Source organism: Thalassophryne amazonica, chromosome 2 (genome assembly GCF_902500255.1).
Source record: "Thalassophryne amazonica chromosome 2, fThaAma1.1, whole genome shotgun sequence".
Taxonomy (NCBI): Eukaryota; Metazoa; Chordata; class Actinopteri; order Batrachoidiformes; family Batrachoididae; genus Thalassophryne; species Thalassophryne amazonica.
The window spans coordinates 12,889,388-12,907,711 of NC_047104.1; the positions used below are offsets into that span (position 1 = coordinate 12,889,388).

Below are 18,324 nucleotides of genomic sequence, written 5' to 3' on the forward strand. Positions count from 1 at the left end.
GCAACACATGCTGCCATCCAAGCAACATCTTTTTCAGGGACGTCCCTGCTTATTTCAGCAAGAAAATGTCAAGCCACACTCTGCAGATGTTACAACATTGTGGCTTCGTACTAAAAGGGTGCGGGTACTAGACTGGCCTGCCTGCAGTCCAGACCTGTCGCCCATTGAAAATGTGGCACATTATGAAGACTGTTGAACTGAAGTCGTACATCAAGCAAAAAATGGGAAAGAATTCCACCTACAAAGCTTCAACAATTAGTGTCCTCAGTTCCCAAACACAATTTATTGAGTGTTGTTAGAAGGTGATGTAACACAGTGGTAAAGATACCACTTGATGCAGCTTTTTTGCAGGCATCCATTTCAAAATGAGCAAATATTTGTACAAAAACAATGACGTTTATCAGTTTGAACATTAAATATCTTGCCTTTGTAGTGTATTTAATTAAATATAGGTTGAAGAGGATTTGCAAATCATTGTATCCTGTTTTTATTTGTATTTTACACAACGTGCCAACTTCACTGGAACTGGGATCGTGTGTGTGTGTATAGACACACACACACACACACTTTAGTTTTTTATTTTAATAAGGAAAAAAAAAAAAAACTGTCATGTTGTCTTTATGGGGTGTTGTCAGCAGAATTTTAAGGGATAAATGAATTTGCTCCATTTTGGAATAGGCTGTAACATAAGAAAATGTGGAAAAAGTGAAATGTGAATACTTTCCGGATGCACTGTATGTCAAATCAGTCAGAGTCAACAGTCACAAAGAAACAAAATTATTGGAACAGGAGTTGATAATTCTTTTTTAAATAAATTGATAGCACTGATGTCATGCCATTGACACTTAAGTCTGAAAATACCGAAAGCAGAAAGAATTCTCTCATACATAAATCTATGTGTTACAGATACTGAAGAAGTAAAATTATAAAATGCTTCAACAAAATTACATAATTTTGACTGCCTGCTGGATGGCAAAAACACTGCAAGTTTGGGAGCCCTTTATAAAAGGCTCATTCATCATTCCATTTATGCATATTACGTCAATCACTTCTGATATTTTTCTGATTAAAAAAATTTTACGAGAGACTGTCAAACAAATACTGACGAAAAATAGTAAAAAAAAAAAAAAATACAAAAAAATAATTCATTAAGTCACTTTGTAATAAAGAACTAGAGCCCAACCGTGTGACATGAGCCTTTCACAAACATATTTGTGTTGTGTTACTTTTGCCAAAGTTAAAGCTTTTATTTTACTGAATCAACAATGCAGGCTGCTGGAAATGGTGTCATTATGCTGTCTGTCCAACAGAGGGCAGTCTAACAGCACTGAGTGTAGTGCTGACAAGCGTGGCTGTGACTCATCACCCCTTGGTCACATTTAGTATGAGACAGAGGCAAAGCTGCCATTCATTTTCAATCAGACAAGTGGGTGTGGCCAAAATAGGTAGTTCTTTATATTTATAGTAACTCTGTAAATTTCCCCGATGTGGGACTAATAAAGGATCATCTTATAAAGTTCACGTTTAAGCTGTAAAACGTCAAACCTCAATTACATTTCTTGGTCATAAGGTTTTCATTGTCATTTTATATAATAATATCTATGTCATATCACCCCCCACTCCCGTCAAAAAAAGAAATGTCATCAGTTGGGTTTTATAAAGAACCATTTCTTAAGTCTAACTACGTATACTTTCTTTGTTATGCCAAAGGTTAAAGTCAGTCTCTTCTGATCTGTGTATCAATGATCGGGAGCTTCCAGTGCTTCGTCCACGTGGTCGGCGATGAGGTTGAAGTCGCAGCATCTCAAGGCTTTAATAAGCTCGCCTGTGCATGCATCAGCTCCTCGGCTCTTTATCCACTCCTTCAGCAGCTCCCTCGTCATCTCCTCCAGGTCTGTGGGGAACTTCAAGGAGATGGACTCCAGCTTGACATCATTCACACCAAGTTTACGGCCCAGTCTACGCCAGTTCTTCCCAAGACGACTGGCGATCACATCTGTCGCAATGTCCAGTTTGACTGGTGGAACAGAAGATAAAGGTTGAGACAAAAGCACAAATAAGCAAAGGTTTACATACAGTAGTGTTCAGAATAATAGTAGTGCTATGTGACTAAAAAGATTAATCCAGGTTTTGAGTATATTTCTTATTGTTACATGGGAAACAAGGTACCAGTAGATTCAGTAGATTCTCACAAATCCAACAAGACCAAAGCATTCATGATATGCACACTCTTAAGGCTATGAAATTGGGCTATTAGTAAAAAAAAAAAAGTAGAAAAGGGGGAGTTCACAGTAATAGTAGCATCTGCTGTTGACGCTACAAACTCAAAACTATTATGTTCAAACTGCTTTTTTAGCAATCCTGTGAATCACTAAACTAGTTTAGTTTAGTTGTATAACCACAGTTTTTCATGATTTCTTCACATCTGCGAGGCATTAATTTTGTTGGTTTGGAACCAAGATTTTGCTCGGTTACTAGTGTGCTTGGGGTCATTGTCTTGTTGAAACACCCATTTCAAGGGCATGTCCTCTTCAGCATAAGGCAACATGACCTCTTCAAGTATTTTGACATATCCCAACTGATCCATGATACTGTGGCTTGAATTCTGAGTTTGGGGGTCGTCTCACAAACTGTCTGCGGCCCTTGGACCCAAAAAGAACAATTTTACTCTCATCAGTCCACAATATATTCCTCCATTTTTCTTTAGGCCAGTTGATGTGTTCTTTGGCAAATTGTAACCTCTTCTGCACGTCTTATTTAACAGAGGGACTTTGTGGGGGATTTTTGCAAATAAATTAGCTTCACACAGGCGTCTTCTAACTGTCACAGCACTTACAGGTAACTCCAGACTGTCTTTGATCATCCTGGAGCTGATCAATGGGTGAACCTTTGCCATTCTGGTTATTCTTCTATCCATTTTGATGGTTGTTTTCCGTTTTCTTCCACGCGTCTCTGTTTTTTTTTTGTCCATTTTAAAGCATTGGAGATCATTGTAGATGAACAGCCTATAATTTTTTGTACCTGCGTATAAGTTTTCCCCTCTCCAATCAACTTTTTAATCAAACTACGCTGTTCTTCTCAACGTCTTGAACGTCCCATATTCCTCAGACTTTCAAAGAGAAAAGCATGTTCAGCAGGTGCTGGCTTCATCCTTAAATAGAGGACACCTGATTCACACCTGTTTGATCCACAAAATTGACAAACTCACTGACTGAATGCCACACTACTATTATTGTGAACACCCCCTTTTCTACTTTTTTTTTTTTACTAATAGCCCAATTTCATAGCCTTAAGAGTGTGCATATCATGAATGCTTGGTCTTGTTGGATTTGTGAGAATCTACTGAATCTACTGGTACCTTGTTTCCCATATAACAATAAGAAATATACTCAAAACCTGGATTAATCTTTATAGTCACATAGCACTACTATTATTCTGAACACTAAGCAAAGGTTCACATACACCCTGGCTGAAAACCTCTACATACTGCATTCTATTTCAACAAATGTTTAAAGGGTCTGTCCATGTAAAATCTGACCATCTCCAATATGCTTTGTACATTTACAAAATAATATTATTATTCCCAGTAAACACTATACAAAATTTCAGCCATTTATCTTTTTTTTCAACCTGGTGCTTTAAAAATTTACTGCTGATTTTACTGCTAAAACAAGTGGTAGAGAAAAACATCAAAAAACTAATTATTTTATGTGTACATATTCAGCTTATCTTTAATCTGCATATTTTACCATATCCAGTTCTACAATTTAAACAAAGGTTTATACATATACTAAAAATATTACTTCTCTGAGCCAATTTTGTGATTGTATTTTAAAGTATAGTGGCCCTGTATTTTATATAGGGATGGGTATTGATACGATTTTATCTATATCATTATCGATTCCGCTTATCGATCTGATTCCTTATCAATTCCCTTATCGATACCTCTTGTGAATTTTCTGTGTACTAAAAGTAGGCTTTACAGGTTTTCTATGTCAACAACATTTTACTGAGTCTTAAAGTAAATAAACATGAAATTGGTCACTGGATCCTTAAACTTTGGACATAAACTCTACATGGTGGATCCTTGATCTCTGGACATAAATAGAAATAAACTAAATCTGTAGTTTTTGTCAAAAGCATTTCCTTTCAGACATGATTAGCATAAATGTCTTTCCATATATCTGAGCTGAGCTCTTGCAGCTGGCTGTGCTGCACGTCAGGATGTAATTCATAAAGAATGGAGGACGTCTCATTTTGGGAAGGGAAAAAAAAAAAAAAACCGTTTTAGTCGATTGTAGTTTATTGTCTGTATTACAGCATTTGGAAAGAGGTGTTATTATATTTAAACGGCAATTCGTTTTGAAGTTATTAATTTTGACCAGACTCTGTCTCAGCAGAGAGCTGCTCAGTGTTTGGAGCTGTGCCAACGGAACAGAGGACGATAAACATTTCTTGACTGCAACAAGACATGAGTCCCAGTTAGTGACTTTAATCCACACAAAAGTGATTCACAATTAACATATTTTAATGGCTTTGAGAGGGGTTAAGAACCAGACTTGCCGCTTCTGAAGAGTAGCGAATCAAAGAACCAATGAGCCAGCATATTGAAGCATTGCTTCACTGGTTCACGTTTCAAACTGGACTCGCGCTGCAGAAACGGTTTATTACAGACCCACTGCTGGGTCTGTAATCAACGTAGAGGAATGATCATTTTCCCGACAAACACCCTCAAAAACAATGGCTGCTCTGAAGGACAGATAAGGGAATCAAGCAAAAAGACTATTGATATTAGTGGATCGAATCATTTCTTAACAATACCCGAAGAGAACCCTAATTTTATATTTCTGTTTGTGGTGAAACATGGTGTATTTCATACCATAATAAATATAGTATGGTTCAAGTTACCAACTTCATATTTTGTGAATATTTGGAAAGTCTGAAGCCCGGCAACCTCTGACAGGAACAACTTTGTTGGTCCCAGGAAGCAGATAGCTCCTCCAAAGCTTGGACAGGCTAACCCCCTGGGCTCAGATGTGCTTCAAACCAGAAAAATCTAGGTCATTCGTTTTGAGAAAAGGGAAGGTGACAGACTGGCTCTGCTTCTTTCTAGGACAAACCCAAATCACTTCAGCTGCAGAGAAGCCTGTGAAGAGCCTTGGAAAGATCTTTGATTGCACCTTTAAGGATACGGTTCCCATCAGACTGGCAAACCCAAAACTAGAGGGATGTCTCGCAGCTGCTGACAAATCAGGACTACCAGGGAAATTCAGAGACTGGCAAGGCATCCTTCCTAGTACATTGTGGCCATTGCTGGTATATGAATTTCCAATATCCACCATGAAGGTGTGGACAGGAAGAAAGTGTTGGGCACAGGAGGCAGTGGACCAAGCAGAGTTGAGGCTTCATCATGGAACTGTGGCAGTTGGATGTGCAAGATTGGGCAGCATTCCAACAGTCAGCTACAGCTATCTTAAAAGCAAAGAAAGGCAGGACCTGCTCCAAAAGGAGGTGAGAGCTGAAGACGAGGAGGAGCATGCAAACCAGATGGTAAGATTGAAGAGCTGAACACGAGGAGGAGCATGCAAACCAGATGGTAAGATTGAAGAGCTGAACACGAGGAGGATCATGCAAACCAGATGGTAAGATTGAGGCAGCTGGGCGCTTGGACTACATGGGAATGAGTCATAGGCAGAAAGATCTCATGGGCTGAATTGTGGAAGGCTGAACCTTACCGAATCAGGTTTCTCATCTAGTCGGTATAAGACGTGCTGCCAAGCCCATCTAACCTCTTCTGCTCGGGCAAGACGGAGATACCAGCATGCACCTTATGCCAAGAAAGAGGAACGGTAGGACATATACTCAGCGGTTGCCCCAAAGCACTCAGAGAAGGCCACTACTGTTGGTGCCAAGACCAGGTGCTGAAGGTGATTGCTGAAACCATCTGCAGCACCACTGACCAGAGTAAATGCCTCCAACCAGCAAAACACAAGGTAACATTCATCTGAGCAGGACAACCACCCCAGGTCCCAGGCAAAAGCCCAAGGGGGTCTCCTAACAGCTTGAGACTGGCAAATAAGGGTGGACCCTGGGAAGCAACTCAAATTCCCAGAAACAATCACTGACAAGCTGTAGACCAGATATCGTGCTGTTCTCTGAGACATCTAAACAGGTGGACATGCTTGAGCTCAGTGTCCTGGGAAGACATGATGGAGGAGGCCAGCGGAAGGAAGACAGAGAAATATGCAGACTTGACAGAGAATTGCTGCAGTCAGGGGTGGCGTGCACAGTTTACGCCCACTGAAGTGGGCACACGCAGTATGTGAATGCAGCTTGGACACAAACCGGAACTGATCACTCATGGTCGGGTCGTCTGGACGAGAGTGTCTGAAGTTCAAAGACCTGAAACCATCTATGACCCCAGGTACTTCACTGATGTGTCCAAACCATTCATTTCTATTTAAGCACTAGATGAAGAACTGGAGGGATCTGCTCCTTGGCTTGCTGTTGCCAGAGCACTGTCATCTTGGTTAGTGTTTAACAACCAGGCATGATCAATGTTTTCAAGAGAGTTTCACAATAAATCTGCATTTTCTGTGCTATTACTGTGCTGTTACATTTATTCAAACTCAGTCCCACATTTGTACAGCCAATATTTGTCAAAACAAATACAGACGAGAGAGAGAACTGAAAGAAAAAAAAAATTCCATTCTATGAATTTGCTCTTAAAGAAAATCTCAGGATGGAATTCCTGATGTGGAGAAAAAACCCAAGGCTAATTAAAAAGGGGTGAATTGAGACTTATGAAAGTGAGACCATCCATCCATCCATTTTCTTCCGCTTTATCCGGAGTCGGGTCGCGGGGGCAGCAGCTCAAGCAAAGCCGCCCAGACCTCCCAATCCACACACACCTCCCCCAGCTCCTCCAGGGGAACCCCAAGGCGTTCCCAAGCCAGCCGAGAGATTTAATCCTTCCAGTGTGTCCTGGGTCTTCCCCGGGGCCTCCTCCCAATGGGACGTGTCCGGAACACCTCTCCAGCGAGGTGTCCAGGGGGCATCTGGAAAAGATGCCCGAGCCACCTCAACTGACTCCTTTGACGTGGAGGAACAGCGGCTTGACTCCGAGCTCCTCCCGAGTGACCGAGCTCCTCACCCTATCTCTAAGGGAGCGCCCAGCCACCCTGCGGAGGAAACTCATCTCGGCCGCTTGTACCCACGATCTCGTTCTTTCGGTCATGAGCCAAATCTCATGACCATAGGTGAGGAGCAGAAAGTGAGACTTAACTGAAATGCTAAATGAATGGTGAGATATGTCTCATGACGAAGCATTCAGGAAGTAAAATTGAAGTCACGACTTTACAGAATGCATATCAGATTATCTGTAACTTGTAACTTGCACTAGTTCAAGTTACATATCAGGAAATCTGGACTTTAAAGAAATAATAAAGAACATTAATGCCGGTGTGGCCAAGTGGTTAATGCGCTTGGTTTCAGTTCGGAAGGTTCTGGGTTCAAATCCCACCCCTGCCACATTTCTCCATGTAATGTGGAGTTGCATCAGGAAGGGCATCCGGCGTAAAACCTGTGCCAAATCAACATGCAGATCCACCTTGGATTTGCTGTGGCGACCCCGAGTGCAAACAAGGGAGCAGCCGAAGGAACTTACTTTTTTTAATGCCGGTGTAACAGTATATCTTACCCCCCTGGATAGCTTGCCCCGGGGGGGGATATCCTAGGATATCTTCCACCCCACCCCGGAAAGATTCTTAATCTCAATGAGTTTTATCCTGGTTAAATAAAGGTGATGAGGCCCAGTCAGGATAAAGCAACCTTTAAACTCTATATTTCATGGATGTTTTATGGTCCCAGATCTTTAAATCCCCCTTACAAATATACTTTACAAATATATGGACCTGATTGACAACATAAAATATGTGATGTGATGGAAAATACTCCAATTTAGTTTTGCATAAAATATCCACATATGTATAGAACACACAGTAGTGTGTTTGCACACAAACACACACACACACACACACACACACACACACACACACACACACACACACACACACAATAGTATGCAAAGAAACATATCTTTAAGAAACATAATGAAAATGAAGGGCCTACAAGTTGTTTAGCTGAATTTAGTATTTGACCTTCCTGTGACCTTGATCCTTTTGTGTACTGAAAGGTACTTTACTAGGGCTGCTATATTTCAAAAACTACGACCAAGAAAGTTGCATAGTTGAATTTAGTGTTTGACTTTCCTGTGACCTTGACCTTTGACCTTGATCCTTTTGTGTACTGAATGGTACTTTACTAGGGCTGCTTATATGTGAACTTGCAAGAGTATATGCGATGTAAACTGTGTGCTGCACAGCGAGTTAAAAGTGAAAAATTCAATGATTACAAACAAAAAACATACATACTGACAAACATATCTTGCAATGGGGGGTAAGATATCCACGGGGGAAGATAAACTGTTACACCAGCAATACATAAACAACATGCCGGAATGAAGTTCAATAATTCTGGCTACTGGTGATGGAAAATAATTAACTTTGTGAGATTTATGCAACTAGGTTATACATCTTTTAAGAAGTAGTAAACAGTTTCGCCACATGATGGAATCTCACTTTATATATTCACCAGTAATTGCCCGGATGTGAATGCTGAAGTGATTTGGTGAGATCTCAGCAAATCTATTAAATCTTGTTACCATATATCAAATTTTATATTCACAAATGCACATAGAAATGACTTTAAAATTCTTTAGATCTGACTTCAACTCATACCTGGACTCTTATTTTCAATTATACAGTCAAAAACCTGTGAAAACCATCAACATCTGTCCAGTTTGATTTATTGACAATTTTGTTGTAGTTTTTGACAATTAAATGTAGAATTTTTATTATTATTATTACTATTATGTCTATGCCAGGTTTTCTGTGTGGCTGTCTGGCATATTTTTTGTAAATGTTCGTTAACCCTTTATCTATGGCGATGGCGCCCACGCCATATTTTCCATATGCATATTTTTTTTACCGTAACTCCGCCATAGTTTGTCCAATCTGAATGATTCAAAGTGCATTGTTAAGCTAACACCAAGGGCTTTCCAATGATATATGGTGTATTATGGTAAACGTAAGCCTGTGACGTCATAACACAGAGGAAAAACATGGAAGTTTCACACTAGTGCGCCACTGATTCTCATTACCGTAAGTTCTCATGTAAGCCCGCAATCTGAAAAATATCAACACTGACAGCAAGCCAAGAACCCGTGCTTTCCAACAGTATGCTATATGTTGCATATATTATGGTAAAGTGCGTTCTGTGACTTTTGAAACAAGGGAAAAGTATGAAAAAGAGCGCAAAAGTGACAGAAAAGTACAGACACAGACAGCAAACATAAATGTAGTAATTTTTGAGGAAAAGGCAGGGTGTTAGTGTCATTTGTGAAGGTTTGTGTGGGTGTGATGGCTGCATCAGCCACAAGCCACTGCCCAGTGCCAACAAGCAGTGGAAACACACCTTGCCAGCGATCCACAAAGGGGCGGCGTCTTGCAAAGTTTGCAAGAGGTCAACCTGCTGGATGTGCAAACTTTGTAAAATTGGCCTCTGTCTTCAGCCAGACAGAAACTGTTACAAACAGTACCACACTGACTGATGTAGATCTAATTTTGATTCTTGGTTATATATTTGTATATAGTTTGACACTTTATTGTTTTATTCATATTGTATAATTTTGCACAAAATGAGTGATTTATTGCACATTCTAATAATACAGATAATTGATATATTTATATATAGTTTTGCACGTTGTTGTTATTCATATTGTTTGGTTCTGCACTTTAAAACTGGTTACTTTTTGCATATTTACGCATTGTAAAATGTTTACTTTTGCACTGTTTGAGTTCTAGACACACAAAATTAATTATTTTGATTGTAAACATTTACAGCTTCCTGTTAAAAATGTGAAATCCAAACTTCCTTTACATAATCATTTTTTACTAAAAAACTGAAAAAAAAAATCAAGTTCGTTTTTGTTTTTTCTCATTTTAAATGCTAAAACTTACAAATAATGTGTATAAATAGTTAATCAGGTGTAATATAATTGAAATTCAGGTACTCTTGGAAAAGGGTACCAAAGCACAAAGACATAGAACAGTATTTCTTAATTTTATTGCTATAATAGAAAATTATAACCAATCGTCCATTTATAGCCTCAGTAAGTAAAGGGTTAAAGATTTAATGTATATTTGCAATAACACCCGACGATGACAAAAACAAATGTTTTAAAACGGACCCAGTGTGAACGGCGCCCTCGCGCGGCGGACAGCAGAACCACCTCCTACCTCTCTCCGCGGGGTCGGGCTGGTTCTCGGCAGTCTGCCTCTGGCTCCGGTGGCCATTCAGGATCTCGGACAGGTCGTGTCTGTGGATCTCGAGCAGCAGTTTGGACAAATAGAGGGTGTTATCTTCTCCCAGTTGGCGCCTCTCCGTCAGAAGCTGGAAAAGCTGCAGCCCGCTGACGACCTTCTCTCGCTCTCGTTTCCCGATAATGTCCTTACACAGAAACTTCAGTTGCTCCAGCTGCTCCGCCGTCAGCTCTTTGGAGATGTTCAGCAACACGGCATTAAAATGTAACGAACTCATATTTTTACACGTATGGAAAGCTTCCGTGACTTCTTCTATTTCGTCGGTATGTAAGTTTGTCAGTGCACGCGACACTTAGCGGCTTTCTGCCCCCTACAGGAAAAGAGAGTTAACTGTCAGATTAACGCTCAGATTCACTCATTTTAAAAAGGACACAGCTGCTTGTGCATCAGTATCATCCTGTTTTTGTGTTCAGGCAAAAACAACAACAACAAAACAAAATAAAACACATGCACACACATAAAAAGTGCTGTATTGAAATTTGTTCTGGGCTCACAGATTTCCTGAAATGTACTCTTCAGCACCTCTCTTTTGTCGTTCCTTTCTTCAATGAATTATAATGTTTCTTCCTAGAGAGTCCTATATGTGCACCCTGTAAAATGCAGTGACTGAATGAACTGATATGTAGATGAATGAATGAGGCCATCCCCTCCAGTTTGTTAAGGTCATAACTAAAATTCCATAAAGCCGATCTTCTTTTACATCTCCAAATTAAAACGTATAAATGGATTGAAGCTGCTGATGAGTGCCACTTTTGTTTTCACTTTGCTGTCTGTTCTTGTTTGTGTATGCGTGGGAATGCACTTTCACTTTCTTTGTGTCTCCATTTATGCACCTGTCTCGTTGTTTGTTACTCACCTGTCACTGTGCTTCCTTCCTTTCACAGCATTTTAGCCTTGGGTTCCATCTCCTTCTTCGTCAGTTCGTGTGTTTGGCTGTCAGCACAGTTCTCTACTCAGACGTCTGTCTTGGCACTCCTGGACACGTCTCCTCATTTACCTGCTCTGAATTTGTCCTGTTGCCCCACCCTTTATGATATGCAAATAAACTTCATTTTTTTTTACTGAGGGCTTATTCAGTGTTTACTTACTGACTGTGACCCATTAATTCCAGTCTTCTGTATACCTGCTGGGCAGCACTGTGGCTTAGTGATTAGCACTGTTGCCTCACAAGAAGAAGATCATGGGATCGCTTCCCACTTGGAGCCTTTGTGTGTGAAGTTCGCATGTTCTCCTCATGTTTGTGAGGGTTCCAGCTGTGTGTCTTGGCCTCCTCTCACATCCAAAGACATGCAGATTAGGTGGATTGGACAATTTGAAATTGACGGTGCGCCTGCGGGTGTGAATGTGTTTGTCTGTATGTGGCCCTGCGATAGACTGGCGTCCTGTCCAGGGTGTAACCCGCCTCTCACTCTATGACTGCTGGGATATGCTTCAATCCCTGCGTTAGTTTTACCCCTGTTCTTATGGAAATACTGTCCCTTACAAAGTACAAAGTCAACCTATTTATCAGATTAAACTTATTCAAAATCATGGTGAAAAACCGGCCTGGATTCTGCTGAATGCCTCTCTCGCAGGAGATCCACCCATCCAGAAAGTTGAACAAAGACACTGAAACAGTTTTTATAAAACACAATATGGGTGTGACAAAAGGCAGACCTTATTTTGCAAATCCGTCTCTTACTGGTCTCCTATGGGCATAGAGGGAGGTAAAAATGGTAACTTGATTCTTTTTGTTCTAAGCGCTAAAACCAGTTAAATCCAGTTCCACATGCATGTTTAAGCAGATAACAGACTCATAGTAAAAAAAATATAGGATCTTTGAAGTAAAGTGATGACTTGTTACCAAAACAAAATTATAAAAAAATAAATAAAAACAAAATAGTATATAAACCCACAAATATATCTAACATGTTTTTTTTTTTAATTCCTTGTTCTGGTCCATCATCCAAAGTGCAACAATATTCTTCTGACGTGGAGTCAGGCTGTGTGAAAATTCATTTGTGACCTTTGTTATGTTCATGTAATCATCCCTCTGAATGTACAACCCCAATTCCAATGAGGTTGGGACGTTGTGTAAAATGTAAATAAAAACAGAATACATTGATTTGCAAATCCTCTTCAACCTATATTCAATTATATACACCACAAAGACAAGATATTTAATGTTCAAACTGAAAAACTTTATTGTTTTTGTGCAAATATTTGCTCATTTTGAATTAGATGCCTGCAACATGTTTCAAACAAGCTGGGACAGTGGTATGTTTACAACTGTGTTACATCACCTTTCCTTCTAACAACACTCAATAAGCATCTGGGAACTGAGGACACTAATTGTTGAAGCTTTGTAGGTGGAATTCTTTCACATTCTTGCTTGATGTATGACATCAGTTGTTCAACACTCCGGGGTCTCTGTTGTCATATTTTGCGCTTCATAATGCGCCACACATTTTCAGTGGGCGACAGGTCTGGACTGCAGGCAGGCCAGTCTAGTACCCGCACTCTTTTACTACGAAGCCACGCTGTTGTAACATGTGCAGAATGTGGCTTGGCATTGTCTTGCTGAAATAAGCAGGGATGTCCCTGAAAAAGACGTTACTTGGATGGTAGCATGTGCTGCTCCAAAACCTGGATGTACCTTTCAGCATTGATGGTGCCATCACAGATGTGTAAGTTGTCCATGCCATGGGCACTAACACACCCTCATACCATCACAGATGCTGGCTTTTGAACTTTGCGCTGGTAACAATCTGGATGGTCTTTTTCCTCTTTTGTCTGGAGGACACGACGTCCATGATTTCCAAAAACAATTTGAAATGTGGACTCATCAGACCACAGCACACTTTTCCACTTTGCATCTTTCCATTTCAAATGAGCTCGGGCCCAGAGAAGGCGGCGGCTTTTCTGGATGTTGTTGATATATGGCTTTCACTTTATATGGTAGAGTTTTAACTTGCACTTGTAGATGTAGCGGCGAACTGTGTTAACTGACAATGGTTTTCTTTAGTGTTCCTCCTGAGCCCACACAGTAAGATCCTTTACACAATGATGTCGGCAGGGTCAGACTAGGAACAAATTTCGGCCCTGGCATTTTTCCTCTGGACCAGCCCACTATTGGCCCGATGAATCCACCCCTAAACACGCACACCCACCCGTCCATACCGAACCCCCAATGAACAAATACTATACACCTAAACACCATGAACACACACCTAAACACACACTTTCACTGTCATTTCACCTTGATCATAGCACAAAATGCGGACCCGGCGCCACGAGGGGGCGTCCTGATAACATTAAAGGCAATTACATATTTTGAGGAATTTACAATTTTAAATGACTATATATATATATATATATATATATATATATACATATATATATAAATATAAAACACATCATGAGGTTTATGTCATAGAAATCCTACTTTACAATCACACTGTAGTCATTGTTAAATTATTTCCTTTTGCATTTATAATAAACATTTGTATTTATTTAGTGTTTGTTTTTCTGGTTGAAATAAGATATAAATAATCTACCAGACTTAAAAAAAAAATGTACAAGTTTCCATGTTATTTTATTTGTCTAAAAATAAATGTCTGAGGTTCCTTATGTTAAACAAGAAATTATCTAATCTGAAATAACAGGTGGTTTTAATACAGATTAAAGGTTTCTAAAGAACCATTTACTGATTTATTTACCTGTTTTAATTACAAGTGTTCTAAACTTTTTTTAACAGTAATCAGAAATTTTGAGGTAACAAAAAAAAAAACATTTCCAATGATTTTTCTTCAGAAAACTGCTCTATAAATGAGCAGTCCTGTCACACGTTAATGTTTTGTACAGATCAGTGGTTTCTGCACCAATCGGATTGGTCCAATCCATTTTGTACAGATCAGTGGTTTCTGCCACGAGTCTTCCGTGTTTTGGCCTGACACGTCGTTCCTATTGGACAATGCGAAGGTACGTCACAGCTCAGAGTGTCGAAAGTTGGCACACCTCATCTCGACAGAACACTGGCTCTGTGGTATGCAGATCACTTGACCGAGCGTCTATACGTTCAAATAATAATTAAAAAAAATACTGTCATCACTCTTCACTCTTAGTCAGTCTCTTACAATGGTGCAGCGTAAATACACGAGCTTTCCAGGAGCGCACATCTCCTCCGGTGCGCACTTTTTTTTTGGAAGGGGGGGGCACCCCGCCCCCTGTGATATTTTTTTTTTTTTTCTGGCGCCGGGTCTGACAAAACGGAAGCAAAAGCACACAAGCGGAAAAAAGTTTTTGTGTCTCCAAAGTGTGTGTGCGAGTGAGAGAGAGAGAGAGAGAGAGGTAATGTGTAACCACTGCTAGGATTCACACAGCAGCAAATTAAGGAGCTGAAGTCCGTAGCTGTTGTATTTAAAGATTAACAAAAGTAAAGCACAGTTAATTAAGATAAAAGAAACAATTCCAACCTTGTATCAGTAGAAGAGCGGAGAGAAGTCCAGGCGCCGAGGACTCAATCCATTCACAGGGGCGGGAGCGGCCACCTGCTCTTCCTGCAATCTGATTGGCCACCCTGTATGCTTCTCCATTGTCATTGGCTGTTGGTCATGTCAATCATTGTGCTCAATGTAAGTCTCCGTTGTGTGATCAAATGGAAACAAAACTGAAACCTAGAATAAGACTGCGCCGTGTATGAAACACTACAGAACTTTTATTTTGACACAAATTCAGGAAGTGGCTCTGCAGCTGCGCCGATTAAATGCTGTAGCTTCACAGATCACGGACTTTCCTCGTGTTGACAGCAGCGCACGGTTCGAGAACACTGTATTTCCATAATCTCTATAAATATGGAAGGGGCGGCCCACGCACGTCTAAATGTGCAGCGGCCCACCGGGCACATGCCCAAAATCACAGATTACCAGTCCGAGCCTGGATGTCGGTTTTTAATGCAGTGCCGCCTGAGGGATCGAAAGTCATGGGCATTAAATTTTGTTCTCCAGATTCTCTGAATCTTTTGATTATATTATGGACTGTAGATGATGGAATCCCTAAATTCCTTGCAATTGAACGTTGAGAAAAATTGTTCTTAAACTGTTGGACTATTTTTTTTTCATGCAGTTGTCCCACAAAGTGATGATTCTCACCCCATCTTTGCTTGTGAACGGCTGAGCCTTTTGGGGATGCTCCTTTTATACCCAATCATGACACTCACCTATTTCCAATTAGGTGTTCTTGTTATGTGTCGGACGCAGCTCGGAGAACCGACCAGCGTTTGAAGGACCCAGTATGAAATAAGCAGAGCACGGTACAAAGGCTAATTGAATTTAATACATAACAGTGATGTGATACAAAAACAACAAAAGAGTGTGCGGTGTGGCGTGGTGGTGATACGGTGCGCTCCCAGCAGCGCTAACGGTCCGGAGCCAGAAGCCGTTCGGACCCAAGGACCCCGCCGACACCCCCCAGGTGGCCGCAACAAACCGAGTCTGTGAAAGAAGGAACCATTATGTGAGTCCACACTCTACACACAGAGAGACCACTCAAAGGTGTACATAAACAGCAAACACTTCCTGGCTTAATTACTAATCAGCTTCCCAACCTGCAGGCATGGAACATCCAGTTCACAAAACTCCACTGCAGTGGAAGCCGATACATGACTAACGTACAGCTCAATATAATAAGGTGTGAGGGACACCACATTTACTGACTGTATAAACGTTAGTCACAAAATCTGACGTACCTCAGGAAGTGTGCTGATGAGCGTGAGACCTCACCCCCTCCTCTTTCACAGACCGTGCATCAAACCCTGGACGTTCTCTGCATCCACTGATGATGAGATGGCTCCCGAGACGACGATCTCACCCGTCTGGTCACAAGGTCGAGTCTCTGGCAAATACACACTGTATACTCCAGTCTTAAATGCCACCATGTTCCAATCCATATAGATGCACCACAGCTGTGAGTCCTGACGAGCCGCAGGTGATCAGGGTGAGGTCCTGATAACCTCAGCAACACAGCCACTCAGTCCCAAATGCAAGCCACCTGGAAGGAAAACCAAAAGACAGAAACAAAAAGGCAGCCAGGCCCCCCCAGCCATACAACAGTACCCCACCCTCATGGGAAGCCTCCCGGCGACCACACAAACCTGGCCCAGGAGAAACACCCCCCTCCAGGGACCATGGCTGGAAACCGCATCTGCATTCGTCTTCCAACAGAATGGTTGATGTCCTCTCCTCTGGCTGCATCCTTGCCTTTGTTTCAGTCAGTCACTTAGCACAGGTGTGGCCAGGAGTTCTTAAACCTGTGCGGTCAGCCTTTATCCAACCATGTTCGGTCTTTAGTCATAAAACAAAAAAGACAAACACAAACAACCAAAACACCCCCCCTCCCCAGGGGACCGTCCCATCAAACCCCGGGAAGAGGAGAAAAGAAAAACCCCAAACTTAAGCTTACAAATAAAAATGCTAACCCCCCCCCCCCCCCCAAATGACATGTAGGGACCAACACCCCCCAGAGGACTTCCCGCCAGCTCCAGGAGTAATAACCACAGCCGAGGTCCCTCTGGGATCCAACGTCACCCACGGGGACTCCCACCGCCTCCCAGAGGACCACTCGTCAACCCCAGGAGACGCCTCCCCTCATGACCAACGGACCCAGCCCCGGCCGTCTATGGCTAGATGGACCCACAGCCCTTTCCCCCCCAGAGGACACCACAGTCAAACCCTGAGGGCGGAAACTGGGGGGAAAAACAAGGAGAGAAAAAAAAAAACATACAAACAAAACAACCCCAACCCCACCCCCTTGGCGCAGTGGAAACTGGAAGCACGTCCAGTGTCACCAACCGTGACTATACCCCAGAAGCCAACCGGGAGGAGTGGAACAGCGGTTATGGCAAACGGCACAAAACGGCGCCACTCCTCCGACTTCTACACCAGCCACTAGCTGCGGGTATATCCCACTGCCCCAAACCTCAGCCATGCCGATGGCAGACGGCCAAAGGCGTGCTGAAGCCGGAGGTGGAACAGGGAATCAAAAAACACCCCCCCCCCCAGGTGCAGAGGTTACCCGGGAAACGCCCAGTATAACCAAACTGCACCACTCCAGCAACGCCGACACTACGGCTCACCCGGCTGGAGCCAGAGGAGAAGAGAGGGAAGAAAAAGAAAACACCCCAAACACCCCCCCCCCCCCTCCCGGGTGCAGAGGCCACCTGGGAAATACCCAGCACAACCAAACTGCACCCCTCCAGCAACGCCGACACTACGGCTCACCCGGCTGGAGTCAGAGGAGAAGAGAGGGCATAACAAAAAAACAAAACAAAAAGAAAAAACAACCCAATTACCCCCCCATGACCCCCCAGGGGACCGTCCCATCAAACCCTGGGAGGCGAAACCGAAAGAAATAAAAAAGACTAACAGACTAACATAAGGTTGCTTGGGTCCTTTTTTTTTTTTTTTTTTGACAGAACTGCAGGGTCACGACCCAGACACTAAATAGTGTAAAACAAAAAATAAAATCCCACACAAAAACTAACTCAAAAAACACCCACACAAAATGAACTAACACAAAACAAATCAGTGACGTATACCGTTAAGCTCAAACAAATCGAACACACCTGTTCTAACTTAAGAGCTTAACGGTAATGTGACTAAGTCACCAAAAGAGGGAGCCAAAGTGCTAAAAATGAAAAAACCCCCTTTGGTGACAGAAAACAAACGAGCTGCATCTCCGTGCGCAGCTGTGTGCAACACACAACCAAAATGTGCTCAACTAAATAACGCCGGAGCTGATACAACAGACGCAGTAGTTATCTTTATCCGGGGAAACGGGGCTACAACTGTAACACAGGAAGCTCAGCGACCCGTGCCACAGAGCTCCGCCGTGCGCGTGCACCCAT

General features: G+C 42.0%; 1 protein-coding gene across 1 annotated transcript; it reads right to left on the reverse strand.

Annotated features, from left to right (window-relative positions):
• Positions 1–607: 607 nt before the first annotated feature.
• On the reverse strand, positions 608–17,954 carry fadd (Fas (tnfrsf6)-associated via death domain). Its single transcript, XM_034183750.1, has 3 exons — positions 17,951–17,954; positions 10,359–10,676; positions 608–2,017 (listed from the first exon to the last, which is right to left on the reverse strand). The coding sequence occupies exons 2-3, from the start codon at positions 10,657–10,659 to the stop codon at positions 1,740–1,742; spliced, it is 579 nt and encodes a 192-aa protein (XP_034039641.1). The 5' UTR covers positions 10,660–10,676; positions 17,951–17,954; the 3' UTR covers positions 608–1,739.
• Positions 17,955–18,324: the final 370 nt, after the last annotated feature.

Bases quoted from the DNA above. Each gene is read 5' to 3' on its own strand.
- fadd (XM_034183750.1), bottom strand. From the start codon at position 10,659: ATGAGTTCGTTACATTTTAATGCCGTGTTGCTGAACATCTCCAAAGAG. The intron at 2,018-10,358 runs GTAGGAGGTGGT...CTGTTCCACCAG, and splicing joins GCCCGACCCCGCGGAGAGAG to TCAAACTGGACATTGCGACA.